The sequence below is a fragment of the Talpa occidentalis genome, unplaced genomic scaffold, assembly GCF_014898055.3.
Source record: "Talpa occidentalis isolate TD23 unplaced genomic scaffold, MPIMG_talOcc4v2.1, whole genome shotgun sequence".
Lineage (NCBI taxonomy): Eukaryota > Metazoa > Chordata > Mammalia > Eulipotyphla > Talpidae > Talpa > Talpa occidentalis.
This window is the reverse complement of record NW_026555331.1, coordinates 53,133,038-53,152,886: the sequence shown is the minus strand read 5'-3', so window position 1 is coordinate 53,152,886 and position 19,849 is coordinate 53,133,038. Positions and strand designations below refer to the sequence as shown.

At 38.0% G+C, this 19,849-nt stretch overlaps 1 protein-coding gene across 1 annotated transcript in view; it reads right to left on the bottom strand.

Moving 5' to 3' along the window:
• Nucleotides 1–19,849, bottom strand: part of SLCO5A1 (solute carrier organic anion transporter family member 5A1) — a 138,907-nt gene that overhangs the window by 15,141 nt on the left and 103,917 nt on the right. Inside the window, exon 5 of the mRNA XM_037505563.2 lies at nt 11,749–11,947. Coding sequence (XP_037361460.2) covers nt 11,749–11,947 — 199 coding nt within the window. The remainder of the gene's footprint in view (nt 1–11,748; nt 11,948–19,849) is intronic.

Genomic DNA, 19,849 nt, shown 5'->3' with positions numbered 1-19,849 from the left:
ATATCTTGGCTATCAAATTCAAATTTTCTCATGAACCACTAGTAGCTTATCAGGTTCCTCTGTTTTGTTTCTTTATAATACACATAGGACAAATAAAATTAAATCAAAGCAAATCCTACAAATATGGCTGCAGAATTGAGGCTACTAGAAGGGGAGGGTGGGGAAAGGGAAGCAAAGTAGGGAGGGGGCCCAAAGGGCAGTGGTGGAGGGTGATGGGTGCTTTGGTGGCAGATATGTTTGGGGACACACAACTGCGATGTTTGAGCCTACTCCCCTGAATAATATACAGCGTTGCAAACCAACATTACCCTAGCAAAAGATTTTTAAAAAGAAATGCTATTACTATAATCTTTTAAACTTTATATTAGATACCTAATTAGAAAGGTAATTAGAATCATATCAAAATAAACATTTCTAGTATGGGTGCTCTGCTGCCCTGTGTGGTGATATACATAGAGGAGGTGTGAGTCTATTTCCTTGAATGGTGTTGTGATCCAATATGGTGTTGTGAATCAATGCTAACTCAGTGAAAACAAGTAAATATTCTGCTAGCACACAACAAGAAACATCAGGTTCATTCTATAGGAAGATGGTGACTTAATTTTTTGATAAAGACAATGTTAATTTTTTTTTAAATGTTAGCACCTCCATCTAGAAGACCCTTGTCTAGGAGCTCTGGTAAAACTGGAAAGTCAGCAACTATTAAAAAACATTTTCCTTCTAGGTGTCAGACACTTCACAGAAGCAAATGTTTTCCTGAGACTTATTGAAACAAATCATCAAAAGGAAATACTTTCAAGTGTGCAAAGCATTTTGCAGAACACAGGAAGATCCAGACTGATGCCCTTGTTAGCACACAAGTTCCTGGGCTCCACGCCCCCTCCCCGCCACCTGCTGAACTAGAATCTCTGTTGATGGGACTGAGAAATCTGTTGGCCTTCTGGGTAAATTCACATGAATTTTCTGTTCATATCTGATGCCCATTTATTAATTAGGTTGTTTATTTTTTCATTGTATGAGTTTTTATGTATCTTGGATATTAATCCCTTACCAGTTATATATTACACAATTATATTTCTCCCATTCAATGGGATGTCTTTTTAATCATCTCATATTTTCTTTCACTGTATAAAAGTTTTTTAACTTGTTTGGTTTGTTTTCAGTTCCCTTGCCACAGGGGTCAAGTCACCAAAAATACCTTTATCGTTGATAGCATGGAATGTGTCACCAAAGTTTCCCTCTATGTATTTTATTATTGCAGATCTTTTATCTGAATCTTAAATTCTCATGGAATTTCCTTCTGTGTATGGCATTTCATTCTTTTATGGATGGCTTTCCAATTTTCTTACTTATTAAAGAGTCTGTCCCTTCCCAGTGTTATGGTCATAGCTGCTTTATCATAGATTAGATGCTGTAAGTAGTCAAGTATGTGGATTTATTTCCTGGCGATCAATTCAATTCCTTTGATACATGTATCTAATTTTGTGCCAACACCATATATTTTTAGTACTTTATAATAAAGTTTGAAGTCAGGTAATGTAAAAACCTCTGTTTCTCACTTTTTCTTCTCCATGTTGCTTTTGCAGTTCAAGGCCTTTTATGAGTCCACATAAATTTCCATAATTTTTATTCAATTTCTTTGAAAATAGAGTTGGCTTATATACTGTGCTTTGTACTTTTTTCCGTCTTCAAAATAATTTAATAATCAAAGTATTGCATTCAGAATCAGAGAAACCTGGGTTCAAATTCTAGCTCTCATTTTCTATTTGTGACTGTAAGCAAGCTATTTAATCCCTCTGAGCCTCCTTCTTTTCATATTAAAATATGAAAAGTATCATTAGAGTTATTTAAATATTGCTTATTATTTATGGGTTTTATCACTTTTTATCCCCTCTGGAATTCTAAGAGAGCAATATTATGATTATAAACCACCTTTATGATGAGAAAATTGAGGCACAGAGAGGCTAACAAATTTTCCAATATCTTATTCAATCATAAAAATTCAACAAGACAAATAAAATCTGGATCCTCACCTTAAAGATATAGAAACCAAGCTCAGAAAGTTAAACGATTTTCTCATATTCACCCAGCCAGTATGTGGCAGGCCAGGATGAAAATCTGGACTGGTTGTCTTGAGAGCCACAGAACAGCAGCAGTAGGTATGCTGTGTACTCAGCATTACTTCTATACCTCAGCTGTACTGATATGTCAGAGGACAATGCAAGTACTATAGAAAAGGATACATTCCCTATAACTTTCTCACTCAGGAGGTGTAGGTGCCTAGATGAAAATCAAAATTTAAAACAGTATCATAGTGTGGCATTCAGAAATTACACAAACCCTGAGAGAAAAATCAGGGTTTGATTGTTAATAATCTGGTTATAGATAATCTGGGTTTTATTCAGTTCCTTCAGTATTTTATTCAGTTCCCTTCCTTATTAATGGTGACTTTGGGCAAAGCAATTAATCTCTAGTCTCATTTCCTTTCACTGAAATGTGAATAATACATACAATAGATTGATATTCTAAGCATTAGTTACAAAAATATACATAAGTGACAGTTACCATACCTGAGCCAAACAAGTGCTTAACAAAGGCTTCTCTCTTCTCTACCTTCATCTTCCTCTTTATATAAATTAAAAGGGGGGGGAATTCCTTATACAAATCTCAAAGTCTTCTAGAACAAGAAACAGTTTTCACTACATAGGCCAATCACATATGGATGAACAGGTTGTACACTGCATAAGAGCAACCAGTAAAGAGCTAAATGGCGGCTGAAAAGGAGCCCACACCCTATTGAAGAAAGAGTTCCATTATTCTTCACACAAAGGGAACTGTTACTCTAAAAGTGGCATGTCTGTGCAGCTATACCACCATGTATTTGTACTCACTCAATTCAGACTATCTTTTTAGAAGTATTTTGGAAGTCAGAAGAATTTGCCATGGAAACTGGGTTTTTCTTTGGCTAATTTATAAACTTAGTTGAAGACATACTGCAAATACTAGGATGGCTGGATTCTTAGAGCAGCTCCAGCACCCCTAATCAAGTTGGTTCTTTGTTGAATACAAGTAAATGAGAAGTACCATAAATCATGGATTTAGGTAATTAAGCTGTGTATTTATATCAAGCTTACACTAATTTCAGCATCACTATATGAGCAACATCTGTCTGCAGAGGTAGATGCCAGACATTCATCTTCTAAAGAAGAAAAAGGAGCTGTTTTGTGTGATCTAGAAGAGAAAGGAGTAAAAATAAAAAACTAACTTATTTTCGGGACACAGTGACACTATGCTAAGAAGTATCAGAAAACTTTCCTTACATAATTCTCAAAATTGAAAGCATTTGTTTAAAATATTTGAATGTTTCATACTAGAATTTGAGGGTGGGGGAAGGAGATACTGACTTTTCATGTTTTTACCTTTCAGCAGTATTTTAATTTTTTTCAACAACAGTTGTTTACTATAATTATTCTTATAACCAGGTGATTGAGAGCATCACCAATTTTACATGTGAGAAAAAGACAATAACATTAGGTAATTTTTTGAAGAGTCACACAGCTAGAAAATGACGGAACTGGTATTTGCCTTTGAAAATAATATTATCAATTGAACTTATTTTGGCAATCATTACATAATATATGTAAATCAAACCATTATGCTGTTTACCGTAAACCCGTACAGTGATAGACGTTAGTTATTTCTCAATAAAACTAGAAAGAAAAAAGGGAAATATACTCTCTGGCAAAGGAGACTGAGGGAAGATAAAGTCAAGGAGTTGATTATTGGGACCTCTGTTTTCTCACTCATGTGGAATATTAGGTTGTCCATTAAGAAAAACAAGAATGAGAAAGACAAAAACCTTGAAGAAAAGAATTTTTAAGATGCAACAACCACTGTAGAGCAAAGGAAAAGAAGCTTTCCTAGGGCCAAATAAATGGATTGCTCAGCAAAGATGAGGGCCTGCTAAGATTGGAACTCATAAATGTGTAATGTAGCCAATCAGCACAAAGATGGAATTCTTGCTACAGAATCAGTTTATTCAAAATTGGCAAGACAGATGTGATGTGAAGACTTTAAAAGTCTTGAGGGGACTTACAGTTTAAAAGCAGGTAAGGCCCTCCCTGGTAGCACAAGGAGTTAAGACAGAACCTATGAAGCTTTCCGCAGCCACTGCAGCACGAGTTCGATCCCCAGCCAGGGAGCAACCCACATAGCACAGCAGACCTCTCCTGACTTGCCCGCTACTCCCCTCGGCAGTGTGTTTCAGTCAGTTTGCCTATTCTGTTCCCCATTCTGCCTCTGGTGAATCCTCCCACCTGCCCACCCTTCTGGCCTGTATCCCAGTTCTTGTATGCATAAATAAATAAATAAATCTTTAAAAAAATTAAAAGCAGGTAAGATATTGAGTCTGCCTTCCCTTCCCTTCTAAGAATGTACTTAAAATGAAAGATCAGGGCCTCCCCTGTGGCACAGCGGGTTAAGCGCTATGCTGTGAGGTTGTCCGCAGCCTTGGCAGTGCAGGTTTGATTCCCGCCGGCCAGAGAGAATCCCACATGGTGCTACAGACCTCTCCTGTCACACCCGCTGCTCCCCTCAGCAGCGTATGTCTGTCGTCTGCCTGTTCTGCTCCCTGCTCTGTCTCTGGTGAATGCTCTCACCCTCCCATGCCTCTGGCCTGTACCCCAGCTCTTGTATAAAAATAAATAAATCTTTAAAAAAAATAAATGAAAGATGAAAAGGAATAAAACTAGAAGAGAGAAATGGAAAGTGTGCACTGAATGTCATGGAAACACCAAGTGGATAGGTCTAGGTTTATGTGAAATGGACAGGGGGTACCTAGGGAGCCAACCTGCCCCCAACAACCTTCACAAGACTTTTACATCAAAGTCAGCAAATGGAACAGGAAGAAAGTGAACATGAAGCTGAAAACTTAGGCTCGCTGGACCTCTGGGGAGAGACAGCTGTCAGTGGGCCCTTCCATACTCCTCTATCTTCCCACCTCCATCCCCAATGCAGGGCCCAGAAATTCATCAGAAAGCTCTTCTCTAAAGAAATTGAAAGAACCTCTGGGCCTGCCTTATGCCTTCTGGAACCTTCTGGACCTCCAGTGCTGTGTCTCCTAGTCGGCACCATGCTGGGGAAGATCTTCCTCGTCTTTGCCGGGTGTGCCACCCTGGCCTCGGCTGCTCCCACATCATCCACAGAAATCACCGATGACCCAAACAACTATAATGACATGGAGGCCTTAACTTTTAAGGCCTACATTGATACAGACGTACCCACCACCCAGGCAGACTCCTCGAGTGTAGTGAATTTAAGCTCACAAGACTCACAAGACACTGATGAAGACCATGAGACAGAAAATAATGAATATGGCATGGAGACCAATGATGGAGCAGATAGCGATGAAGAAGACAGTGATGAAATAAAATTGACCACTAGTACAAACTTCACTAAAATAGAGTTGAACCCTTATGCAGACTTTGTTAATGAAATAGTAACAGCCACTAACATGCATCTGAACATTCAAACTTATGAAGTTCCTTTTGATAAGGAATCCAACACCTATATCTTTGAGGAAGAAGCCACTGAGGCCTCTGGTGGATCCATCTACCCCAATGAAAGACATACCACTGAGCTGGAGGAACATCTTGTTTAAAATAAAGCAGACCCTCCATTGCTCTACTAATCACACCTTTCTAAGTAGCCCCTGAACATGATAGGATTCGGAATGAGACGAGATGCATCCAGCTGAAGCAGGTGGAGGGCACTGTACCCACACAGGGGAGGGCATCTCTTTACCACCTAACCTGTCCTATGTAATCTGAGCTCAATAAATGTTTATTTGAATTGAAAAAAAAAAAAAAGAAATTGAAAGAAATTCAAAAAGTGAAACTTCTCTAGATGTTGACAAGTTAGAATAAAACTCCCTTATTCTTTTATTTAAGGAGCTACTAGGGCTGGGGGGACATAAAACTTAAGAGATGCTAAACTCAGTCTTGTCAACCTGTAAAGCTCACAATTAACAAAAGGAAAAATTGACCGTTAAAGGAAATGTAAGCCATAGAAACAAAGTTTTAAAAAAATTCTAACAATATTCACAGAGAGATCTCAGAAGGTATTACTCCCTAAAACAATATTAGGATGTTATGAAACATCAGAATAAAACAAAAAAAAGTATCCTCAGAATAAAAAATGCAGTTTCTCTAGATTTCACATGTAAGTAGATAATAGGCTTGGAGGAGAGCTCAGTGGAGTGTGGTGGAGGACTGTGGGCGTTTGAGAAAGCTATTTCTCACCTGAGGGGAAAATCCTATTTGTGGAAAAAAAAAATAAACAAGAGTGTTTTAAGAAAATTAAATAAAAAAAAATAAAAATGTACATAAAGAATGGAGAATAAGGGCCTCCCCGGTGGCACAGCGGTTGAGCGCTGGGTTGCAAAGCTGCCCGCGGCCTCTGCAGCGCCGGTTTGATCCCCAGCTGCTCCCCGGCCACCAGAGGAGGGTCCCACATGACACGCAGACCTCTCCTGCCTCCCGCTGCTCCCCTCAGCAGTGTACTTCGGTCCTTCTGCCTGCTCTGCTCCCTGCTCTGGCTCTGGTGAATTCTCTCACCCTCCCGCGCTTCTGACTGTACCCAGTGCATGTATAACCAACCAACCAACCAAACAAACAAATAAATAAATAAATAAAGCATGCCTCTATTAAAAAAAAAAAAAAAGAATGGAGAATAAGGTTGAGAAGAATCTCTTATAGCAAAAGGCATACGAAATATGAAAGAGCAAATTAAACACACAGGCCAAAATAGATGAGATCATATACTTATGACTAGAAATGATCACAAGTTCCAACATTTGATTAAATAGAGTTCTGGAGAACACAGGGAAAATGAAATGGAGAGAATGCATAAAGTTAGAGTAGAAGAAAATTTCCCCGAAGTGAAAAATGTGTGTTAGAGTTAGAGGATTAAGTGAGTACCTCATACAATGAATGGACAAAGCTCTATAGGCCAAGACAATTCATTCATCCATTCACTCATGCAACAAATATCACGCATTGTTTTAGATGGTGGGGATACAACTGTTATGGAGATAGGTGTAGGGACTGTTCTCAAGAGCTCGTATATTAAAGATAGGAGACAAGAGCCAAGCAAATAATTCAACAAGATCACTTCAAATACTGGTAAAGCTATGGAGAGGCCAAAAAGAGGAATATGATAGAATGAGGCGAGAGTGGGCTCCCTCAGATTGGGCACAAAGGGAAAACATCTGAGAAAGCGATAGTGGAAGGATCCAAGCTAAACAAAGTCAAAGTTAAAACATTCCTTATGAGATTCCAGAACACCCTGAATAAAAAAATATTCTAAAAACTTCCACATAAAATTGGCCATGGAGAAATGAGAACTAGGACTGGAATTAAATTTCTTATTAACATAAACGTTAGATGCCAAATTAAGCAATGCTTCAAAGTTCCCAGGAAAACATTTTTCTAACCTACAATTCAATATCCATTCAAGCTATCATCTAAATATGACAGAAGAGTAAAGACACTTAAATAAATTTGCAGGCTCAAACAGTTTTTCTTCCCATGTACCTTTTTCAATGAAGAAAAGAACAAGCCTATAGAACTTGATTAGAATTTGATGACAGACAACAAAGCTGAAGTCCAAATATGATACAATTATAAGCACATTCTTATCACACACACCCCCCCCCCTTCATTTAGTAGTTAACTACTCTTTCTCCCACCCTTCTGCTTTTTGGAGAAAAGGAACCAGGTTCTGGACTTAAGAGCATCACACATAAAGGAACATTGGTGAAAGTTGAGAATGATGACAGAGAAATTGGGTAAAAGTCTGCAAAATGTACTGTTAGACTCAGGTCCCTCCCTGCAACCCTGACTCACCACAACACAGCCCAGGTCGGAGGCTGGAATATACTTCTCTTTAGGTTAGACCCCAATGAAGCACCCCAATGAAAATGCCAGCTGCCCCTCAAAATCACCCTACGGTGAGACCCAAGCAAATGACAAGTCCTATCTTCAGACACAGCCATTACTCATCTTTCTAAATTCAAATTCTTCAGTACCAAGAAAAAGTCAAGGATAACCAGAAGGGTGAAGGAAGTTTGCAACTCAATCAAGACAGAAAAATTAAGTAGACATTTATGGGATACAGACACAATTTAGGAAGGAAACTAAATAATTTTGGAGAAAAAAGAGAAGATATTCCAGAAGCAAGGAGCAATCAAAACTCAAGAAAGAATTCTGGAAATTAATACGAATTAACAGGATAGCCAAAATTAAAAAAATCAACAGAAGGCTGGGAAAATACAGTTGAAGAAATCTTTCCAAAAATTAAATTAAAATAAGTAGTAAAGAGGGGCCTCCCTGGTGGCGCAAGGGGTTAAACGCCGCACTATGAAGCAATCCACAGCCTCTGTAGCATGAGGTCGATCCCCAGCCGGCCAGGGAGCAACACACATGGCACAGCAGACCTCTCCTGTCTTGCCCACTGCTCCCCTCAGCAGCATATTTCAGTTAGTCTGCCTGTTCTGTTCCTCACTCTGTCTCTGGTGAATCCTATCACTGCCCCCTGACCCTGCATCTCTGGCCAGTACCCCAGTGTTATATGCATAAATAAATAAATCTTTAAAAAAAAGGTAGTAAAGAATAAGAAAAGTAGAGGATCAATGAAGGAGAGAGACGAGGAAAAATGATGGGAAGCAAAATTCAAAAGCTCACCAAGTGCTCAGCCAAAAAAAAAAACAATTATTATCATGGTGAAATCTTGGAAATCCAGAATACCAGGAATAAATAGAAACTCCCAGGAACGAAAACTAGGCCACATACAAAGGACTTGTGGGGGAGGGGGTGTAAATAAGACCATATTTTCAATAACAGCATTAGATGACAATGGAACCAAAATTTTGAAATTCTGAGTGAAAATGGTCCATCCAAAATTCTTCACCCAGTCAACTTGGCAATCAAATGTAAGAGTTAAGGGGGGAAAAAGCTATTTCATGAAAAGTCTTTTTTTAAGTTGCAGCTCATTCAAGGGGATGAGCTCTACAAATGAGGAAGTGTATGAAAAAAGCAGTGTCCACAGAATACAGGGGAGCAATGTGAAGAGGGGCAAATGGGATTCCCAGGTGACAGCTGGACAGCCAGTCCAGAGAGGCACTGTGTGCAGATTGGAGCCAGGGAAATAAGGACTCCCTTGTTTGTGCCCTGAAAAATTCATATTTTGAAACTAAACCCTACTGCAATGGTATTTGGAGGTAGGACTTTTCAATGGTGATTCAGTTATGAATGTGGCTCCCTCATGAATGGAATTAGTGCCTTATAAAAAGTTCCAGGGATCTCCGGCACCCATCCACCACATGAAGATGCAACAAAAGGACTGCCCTCTATGAGCCAGGAAGCAGGTCTTTAACAAACACAAAATCTACCTGTGCCGTCATCTTGGAGTTCCCAGCCTCTAAAATTGTGATAAATTTCTGTTATTTCTAAGTCACCCAGTTTGTCGCATTCTGTTTTAGCAGCTCAAATGTACTAAGATACTACTATCATCACCCTCTTTTACTGAAAAGGATGCTAAATAGCTCAAAGTAGCTTAAGGAACTCACCAAGCAGAGTTAAGATTCAAATTCATATTCAACTCAGAAACCTGAGTTCTTCTGTTTTACTGCCCTTCAGTTATTAAAAATTTTGTTTCCTATGCCATCCTAACAGGCATTGTCATGAAATCATACACATCTCAAGAAACTCTAGTGACAAATGGCCATACTCTGTCATCTACATAAACATTGATTTTGCAATTCCTTCTCTCTCTCTCTCATCATACCCTAATTATTTCATGACACTTTACTATTACCTATGCTCTTGATTAGGTTATTTAAATCTATTATATCTGCATGATGGAAGTATTTAACAATGTGTGACTGAGTATCTCCTCCCACCTCAGAGTTCATTGTCTTCACGTTAGTGGCTTGAATCAAACATGGTGGAATATTTATTTACATTTCTCTCGCTCTCATATTTTAGGTTAAATTAAATTAAAAATTTTTATTCAAATTTTAAATGGAACATTTTATAACATAAAACTCCACTGCGAGCATTTGTTGGCACCAAGCACCAAAAACTAGACAATGCAGTATGTCCAGTGAATAGATCCTAATAAAATCCATATGTACTCAACAAATAAAAGTTAAGATTTTCAAAATTCTCAAAGAAGAGCTTTCTGCCTTTTTTTTTGGCAGCAAGACTAGAAAGTCAACACTTAGATCATTGTTGTACATTGTTGGTGTACAATTTTGTACAACACTCAGGAAGGCAATTTAGTAATATTTATTGCAGTCCTACAACTGGGAATATATCCTACAAATACAAGACACATATGAGAAGGGATACATGTGGCTATTTATGGTAGCATTGTTTTTAATAATTAAAGATTGGAAACAACCCAAATGCCCATCAAAAAGGGACTGGTTAAATTGCAAAACAGAATTACATGGGTTGCTATACAGTAAAAAGGCACAGACTAAAAGGGCACAGACTCTGACAATTGTTTGGGGGTAATCTTGGACTAAGTCCTAGGTAACAAATCCTACTGTCAAATTTTTAGCAATCTTGCCAACTACTTTAGCACAGCCAGTAATTTTTAATTACTAAAAATTAAATTCTATAAGTTACAAGTCTATAAATTTATAATTAAATGCATGATATTAAAACAAAGATTAAATACTCCAACTCCTCACACCCTAATTATTTTATGACACTTTACTATTAACTATGCTCTTGACTAGGTTATTTAAGTCTATTATATCTGCATGATGGAAGTATTTAACAATGTGTGACTGAGTGTCTCCTCCCACCTCAGAGTTCATGGTCTTCATGTTGGTGGCTTGAAATCAAACATGATGCGAATATTTACATTTCAGAAACTGGCAAGTGCCACAGATTGGTACATTTTTTAAGATAGTCTTTTATTTCATATTTATCAAAATAACTCTAAATATGTATGATCTGTACTCAGTTTTGCCACCTGTAAAATCAATAATACAGTACCTACCTGATAAGATTGTTGTAAGGATTAATGAGTTAATATATGTAAATCTTTTAGAACAATGCTTGCAAACAGTAGTGTCATATAAGGGTTATCTGCTTTTCATATTATTATAACTGGTACAGAATGATCTCCAAACTTAAGTTATATATTTTTAAAGACTCTGGAAATTATGTATAGAATGTTCTCTTTGGGGATACAAAATAGGGAAAATTGAAAATACATATTCATAGATTCTTGTACGGAAAGCTTTTGGAAGAATTAAGGTAAAATTAAAGTGGTTACCTTATTTGTCTTTTGCTAGAGAAATGGGGCACAAAACATGGTAGAAGCAAGACTTTTATAGCTGATTATATTTTCGTTGAATTCTATGTCTTTAAACAATATGATTGCAATACCTATTCAAAACATTACATTAAACAAAAGGACACCTTTCATTCATCCAACAAGCATTTTCTCCTCGTTCGCTATAATCAAAATTCATGGGAGATACTTTAGGAGTCAAAAAAGATACAGACAATGGAGACACCATGACTTCTGTCCTCTGAGAGCATGAGCAATGTGGAGGGAAAAATCGAGCACAATGAGACCTGCCTGAATAGGAGGGGCACACGTCTGCCCTGAGTGAGAAACAGCACAGGACTCTGTACTTAAATCATGAAATCGCTCCTCCGAGATACTTACCCTGTTGTATAAGGGATATTTATGCCCCCTAGATTAATACTTTCACATCCAACAATAAATAAGGTTGAGAAACACAGTAAGGACACACCACTGCAGATCATTGCTAGTTTTGCAGATTCTCTTGCACCAAGTTTCAATTTTTTTATAATGTAGCCTCCCAAGACAATACCAACACCGGCACTGGGGACAATAATAACACCTGGAGAGAAGAAAGGAAAGACAAGATTAATTGGAATTAATGTGTACTACTTTTTGTTTTTTCTAATTACTCTGTTTCTACTAAGGTAAAGAATTTTAAAATACTGTGATTAATAAGTCTTCAGTGTGTTTTTTTATTTTCAACAATTCAACCAACAAAAGACTCATATGCAGAAAGTAGAATAGACTTTTACAAATGCAAGAGAATAAAAACAAGCAATCCTTTAAAAAAAAATGAGCAAAACTTAACAAGACCCTTCACTAAGAGGAAATTCACCTGACCAATAAAGATATCAAAGAAATACACAGTTAAACCACAATGAACTACTACCCCATACCAATGAGGTCCATAAAAACATGGCAATACACAGAATGGCAATGATATAGAATAATGGACACTCTCCATGCTGTTGGTGGGGTCAAACTGTGACATATTTTGAAAAAAAGTTGGGTGTAATCTGGTAGGGCTGGACTCCATCACAGGCAATTCCCATTTCTGTATTCATACTGTGAAGAAATTCATGCACACAATTACTGAAAGAACGTACAAGACATCTGAAGCATTATCATAGTCAAAACTTGAAATTAAACCTAATGTGTATTACTAGATAACATCATATGCAGTATATTCAAACAATGGAATGCTACTCTACAGCAATAAAGCTTAAGAAACATCAGTACACGCACCTATTAGAATGAATCATACAAACAAAATGTTGATTGTAAGAAGCAAACCATAACAGAAAGCGCCATGTGTTTTCATTTGTATAAAGTTCAAGAACAGGTAAAATTAAGCAATACTGTTAAGAAATGCATCTACAGGTAGTACAACTAGGAAGAAAACCCAGAAAGTCATTAGGATAAAAGTTGAGAGTAAGGGAGAGAGTGGGATTATGAAAGGATACAGGGGATACCTGGAGTACTGATAATTCTCCACTCCATGACCTGGATAATAATTACACAAGTGTTCACTTTATGATTATTCATTATCTCTAAATTTTGTTTAATGCACTTCTGGGTGCATTATATTTCAAAGTTAAAAAATTAGTCATAGTGCCTATCCCAAGAAGCTCACCACCTCAAAGAGAAACAAACAAAACAGAGTACAATAAAACTTAAATACAGGGCAGGGAAATGCAAGGGAAGAAGTGCCTGAATCTTCTCTAGGAGAAATCAAGGAGAGTGTCACAGAAGTAGCAGTATTTAAGCTGCCACTCAACAGATGAGGCCATCTTCAGGATTTGAAAGATGACACAGAAAATTTCCAATGAAGCAGCATATAATGACTATCATATACAAAGGAAACTGTGCGAAGAGACACAAGGCAACAAAGTTGAGGCTTCAAAGCTGTCCTAACTATTGAGAGTATGGAATGCAAGCTGTTGGGAGGCCATGGGCCATGGTGATGAGAGGTCAGGAAGAATGAGAGCAAGAGAGATCATGGAAAGGAGTTCAGGTTGTATATCTGGAAAATAAGAGACCACTAAAGTTTTCTGAGCGAGGGTCTGACAAGATGAGAGTTTCGTGTTACAAAGATTGTGTTTGGCAATGAGAAGGAAGATGCCTTAGATGGAGTAAAAACTAGAAAAGGAGAAATGGTCAGGCAACAGCAAAGCTCTGAAGGTTAGAAGGTTCATCACAGAACACACAGCAACTCACTAAGGGTGATGAGACAAGGGAATCAGCTGCATGAAACCCAGGTGGGAGCAAGGATCCAAAACATGAGGAAAGGAATGTGGGAGAGCATGGAATGTGAATTCCATGTTGAGCATAAAGGGCCTGGTGGGACAGACAGGGAGAAATGCCTCACATAGTTGAACCTGTGGACAACGAGCACAGGGAAAATTGGAAGGGGATATTTATAACTTGTAACAAAATTCATGGCAGAGATGAGATATTTAGACAGATGGAACAAAATCAGAAGAGATCCAAAACCAGAGTCCTGAAGAGCACCAGTGTTCATAGTTAACATAAAAAGATGAGCTCTCAGAGGAAATTAAGAAAAGCAAATGTCTTAAAAGGGGAGAAAAACTTGGAATTTGGTCTCGGAAAGACTATACTTCAAATCCTCATTGCCCCCTCCAGGTGATCAAGTACCAGCTCCCTCAACTCTCTAAAATAGATGTCTTGACTTTATAATGCAGATGTCTAACTTTTACACTAGAGTGAAGATTACAGACAGTACATATAAGCTGCTGACAAGGTGTACCATATACTGGACTCAATGTAAGTGTAGTGGTTATCAGTACAATCTGGCTATAGAAATCAAGGAAAGTTTCCAGGAGAAAAACAACAGTCAAATGCCTCTGAGAAGTACAATAAGATAAACTGAAATGAGACAGCTATGTTTCTGGAGATCTTGGTAAAAGTCATTTAAAAGTGCTGTGAAGATAGAAACCAGGCTGCAGTGGGTCAAGTAGCCAATCATGAGGGTTTAGAGATGGAATTCAGACTTAAGAACTTTGGCTGTAAAACGACAGAGGAGTATGGGTTTAGAGTGGGGACAAGGCAGAGTAGAAGCTGGGTAGTTTTGTGAAGGTTTGCTGAGATTTGGAGGGGACTTACATATGCATTTGAAGGGAAAAGATTGCCAAATGTCAGTATAAGATTCTCAAGAAATCAAAAGAATGTAGAATTAATAGCACAGGAGATAAGATTAAATCCTGGAGAGGAAGAGATGACCACTTCATCTACATTGGGAATAGGATAAGGGTAGGGGTTGGTGAGGGGAGATAAGTCAATGGATAGCTTATAGTTGCACAAATAGTAGCTTTTTGGTTTTTTGATATATTTCCACTATTTTGAAAACATAATATAGTATATATTATAATACAACAGTTGAAAAGCCTAGAAAAAATATGAAGAAACAGACATTCACTGCTTACATGCTGGCATATTTCCTTTTGGTCTTATTTCTATGCCTTTTCCTTCTGAGAACTGATAATGTGTTATAGATTCTTCCATAGCTTCAGTTTGATTTTTTTTTATATAATTGAAAACAAAACTGATTCTTAGAAGGAAATGATATTAAAAACATTAAATATGGCCAAGAGTTGGAATAACCTTTGTAGGAAAATGAAGAGAACACTAATAAGAATATGCAATAGGTTTTGCAAATAGAGAGTATTGTAGGTCCAGATGATAATAGATTCCAGAAGTCTGCAGCTGCATTGCTGCACACAGTTGGACTGCTTGTTCCAGCCTGTTCACCAACCCACGTAAAGAAGCAAAGAGGAGGCTACATTAATCCAAAGTCTGAGCTTTGTCTGGCAACCACTGCTTGTCTTGCAATCCCACCACATTCCTGATTTTATAAAAATCATTAATAGTCTTTTTACAGATGAGAAAATTGATGGTTCAAAGAAGGGACTTGCCTGACAGTACACATTAGGGAAAATAGCCTGAATAAACATTGAGGTCTCTGATTCCCAGACCAGAGTTCCGTCCACATCACCACGCCTCTTCGAGGCAGTCAGTCCCTGAAATCTTTCAGGCAGACTGACCAGAGCTCTAGGCCTTGTATGAGCTGGTTAATAAGTATCCTCCTCATTAGGGAAAACTACACACTTACATGATCAAATAGGCAATGCTTTACCTTCAGAGTGAAAATGGATTGTTAATAAAATTCCTATTTCAATTGAACAATTGAGCATCTAAGGAATGGCAGGTATTATTCTAGAGCCTTGTGATAAAACAGCAAAACAAATCCCCATGTTCATAGCTGAGTCATACTTTAAATGCAGTATAATTTATTTGACTACATGCACCTTAATTGGTATTCAGCTCTTAAAAACAGGAAATTCATCATCAGTAAATATGAGGGTGTAGCTGAGTGAAAAACCCACGATCACCACAGAAAGCATCTGACTATTCATTCGGGCTGAACTGTACATCACTCAGATCTCCAGCTTGAGTGAGACTGAAATGTTTCCTCATCACAATTTTAGACCTGTGGGGTGAGTAGGGAAGATCTGGTATCAGGGAGCAGGGAGGAGGGCACTGTGGAGCCTTTTCAAAGCCCGTTCTCAAAATCCCTGGCTTTGAAGAAAGCAGCGACAATAGTTCGGGGTTAGCTTAGAAGGGCATGAAGGGACTAGGAATCCCTCCCCCTTCCCACCATAGAGGCTTCTCGACTTCCCCATGCCCTATGTGGGGAACAGCGAAACAATTATATAAAATGGGCTCAACCTACAGGAGTTCCCCATCTCCTCCCTTCCTCTGTCCTCTTTTCCTCTGCCCCTCAGCACCTGATCCAGCTACTCCAGCTTTGAAGTGGCCAAAATTTGAGACCAAGGGATAGGCCAGAATAGAAAGGTATCAGCTGTTGCCCAACAACAGGGAGTGGTAGGGAGTGAGGACAGAGGCGGAAAGATGGGAGTATGTGGACCAAGCTTGGGACCCACCTCAGGAACAGGTGGTAGAAGACAGAGGTAAATTCCACTGTAGGGGGTCTAAGGGGAAAACTCAGGTAAGAGTATGGGATGTGTAGACAGATTCCCTGAGCGTGAATCTCAGCTCTGCCACCTACAAGCTGTATATTCTGAACATTCCCAGCTCTGAGATATTCTCAACTGTAAAACGTGATTAAGAATGGTTATCTCAAAATTATGGGAATAGAGGGGAAAATCAGTTGACTGGAAGATAGAATAAGTTATTCAATCTAAACAGCAGAGAGAAAACAGGAAAATAAATTAGTAAATCCTCAGGACCTATGGAAATTTTAACATCAGAATTCAGAAAGAGAAGAGAGAGTGGGTTAAAAATGTACTCAGAGAGGGCCTCCCCTGGTGGCGCAGCGGTTGAGAGCTGGGCTGCGAAGCTGCCTGCAGCCTCTGCAGCGCCTGTTCGATCCCTGGCCACATGGCACGCAGACCACACAGACCCCTGCCACGCCTGCTGCTCCCCTCAGCAGTGTCCTCCGTCTGCCTGTTCTGCTCCCCGCTCTGGCTCTGGTGAATGCTCTCACCCTCCCGCACTTCTGACTGTACCCAGTGCTTGTAAAAATAAATAAATAAATCTTTAAAAAAAAAAAAAATGTACTAGAGAAATAGTGAAAATTTCCTAACTTTGACAAAAGTCATAAACCTACAAATTCAAGTAAAGAAGTGAATCCTAAATAGGATGAATCTAAGGAAATCTGATCCTACTTATACTACTGACAAAGAAAAAAAACTGCAAAGTAGCATTAGAGAAATGGCTTCTACAGTGGAAAAACAATTAGAATGACATTGGATTTCTCATTAGAGACCATGAAGATCAGAAGGAAGTAAGACCCAGACACATTCTATTGTAATTATTTCCAACAACTCCCTCATTTCACCATTCTGCTAAAACTTGAAACTTCAGATTTTAAGACCTCCAATTATTAAAGTAGTCGATGTTGATAAGCTGGGAAATATAGATTAATATAGAAAAAAATGTAAATCACCCATGATCCCAGCACCTGGAAAATCATTGCTAATTTTGTGATAGGTTTGTTTCTAGACTTTTTTTCTGTATACCTGACAAAATCGAGATAATCTAATAAAATCAGTTTTGCGAAATAAAAAAAAAGAATGGTTATCTCATCCTTAGAGGATGGTTAGGATTAAATGAGTTAAGATGATACAAATTGCTTAAAATAGTGTCTGACCCATAGTATGCATTCGCACGTCAGTGAACATCATCAACATAAATATGAACTTCATTATCTGCCTAATATTAGTGAGTTTAACATTTACCCAAATAAATATATTGGAATTATAATTATTCCATAATTATAATTTGCTTATATTCCATATAAGCAAATTCCCATATGCTTCTTAATCTACTAGAGTCTAACATAAAACATGTATTTTTTGGTATGGAGGCCTTTCTTGATATTTAATTACTACATGTTCTTGAACACATAAAACTTTGTTAGTTAATAAGCTATTCTATATATATATATATATATATATGAGTCCAAAGACATCACTGCTGCATTAAGTACTGACAAAGCAAAGGATCCTGCTTTATTTCTAAAATATCAGAGACCATCTTCCTGCCTTCCAATGGAAAATTTTTTATTTACTTACTTATCCAAATAAAGTGTATGAATTAATTCTCCTGCTTCCTTTCTTTCCCTCAGCACCTGATTCAGCACTAATATTCCATGATATAAAATAGTGAAGATTTTATTCTGGGTCACAATATTGCTTGCCCTTTATAATGTGGCAGCATGAAGTCAAAATATCTTAGACACTTTAATAGCATTCAGATAATCACCAATATTAGAACTACTGGTAAAGTATTTCCTCTTTAACCTTTATCAAGATAGACATTATCTACATCGCGAAACATACCTAAGTGTAATGCATGATTTGGAACACAAGAAGAACATTGAATTTTGAAGACAAAATTAAGCAATCAACTTGTAATTAAGCATGTTTTCAGGGGCCTCCCTGGTGGCAAAAGGGGTTAAGCACCACACTATGAAGCAATCCTCAACCCCTGCAGCACGAGTTCGACCCCCGGCTGGCCAGGGAGCTAACCCACATGGTGCAGCAGACGTCTCCTGTCTCACCTGCTGCTTCCTCAGCAGTGTGTTTCAGTCAGTCTGCCTGTTCTGTTCCCTACTCTGTCTCTAGTGAATCCTCTCACCCCACCACATCTCTGGCCTGTGCCCTAGCTCTTGTATGCATAAATAAATAAATCTTTAAAAAAAAAAAAGAATGTTGTCAATTCAGGGAACTTCAACTGTGCTGCTGTTGCTATTATTAAGAACAATTGCTTTCATGGCACCCAGTACAAACCCCTGACGTGAAACCCTCCACCACCTTTTGTGTTCACTTCTATGTCTTCCCAATTAAACAGCAAGGTTTCTATACTGTGAGTAGGGACAGTATCTTTATCATCTTCATACTTTTCTTGTATTTTTCTCTATATATTTCTTTCCCCCTCTTTTCTTCTTCTTCTTTTCCTCCGTCCCTCCTTCCTTACCTCTCTTTACACACACACATTCACACACACATACACACACACACTGATATTGGCTCTGTGCCAAACACGGGGATAATTACATATGATCTCTCATATTTCAAAATTGTGTGGATTTTGAGTTGCTCTGAAATCAGAATGTGTCCCACAATCAGCGATATCTTAGTTTTGTGTCATAGTCTAATTAGGATAATTTTTCCTTCATAGGAACTCAAAATCAGGGTGCATCTTATATCTAGTGGGAAGATTAGAAGGAATGTGGTATTCTTTCTGCCTCACAAATGAGGAAACGCCTAATGAGGGTGGACCAGATAAACACACTCACATTTATTTAACTTTTTTGAAGACTATAATCAAAAATTATAGTATCAAAATACAAAACAAATGCTTTCCTATCACTGAGAATAAATTATTTTACCCTTTTAAGTCTCCACTTTCCCTTGCAAACATTTTCTTGTCGCCAATAAAAAAAACAAAAACAAAAAAAAAACCAATTACTATCAGTGGGGCCAAACAGAAAAGAGAATATTTTTAAAATCCAAACCTTGGGGTTAACAAATTTTAAATGGTATGAGAATAGACACAGTAACTACATTTTCACAAACTATATCTAAATCACAAAAATATATTTTCTCTTTTATATATCTCGATATCATACTTGTGAAAAATCTCAGAAATCTATTCACAATGAACTATATCATGCAAATTTATTTAACCTTACCAATTTTTTTAATAATTTAGTGGCTGTTTAAGACAGAGAATAGATTATTTTTTTTAAGATTTTTTTTTTATTTATACAATAGCTGGGGTATAGGCCAGAGGCACAGGAGGGTGAGAGGATTCACCAGAGACAGAGCGGGGAACAGAACAGGCAGATGGGCCAAAAGCACTGCTGAGGGGAGCAGTCTGTGAGACAAGAGAGGTCTGCTGTGCCATAAGGGAATCT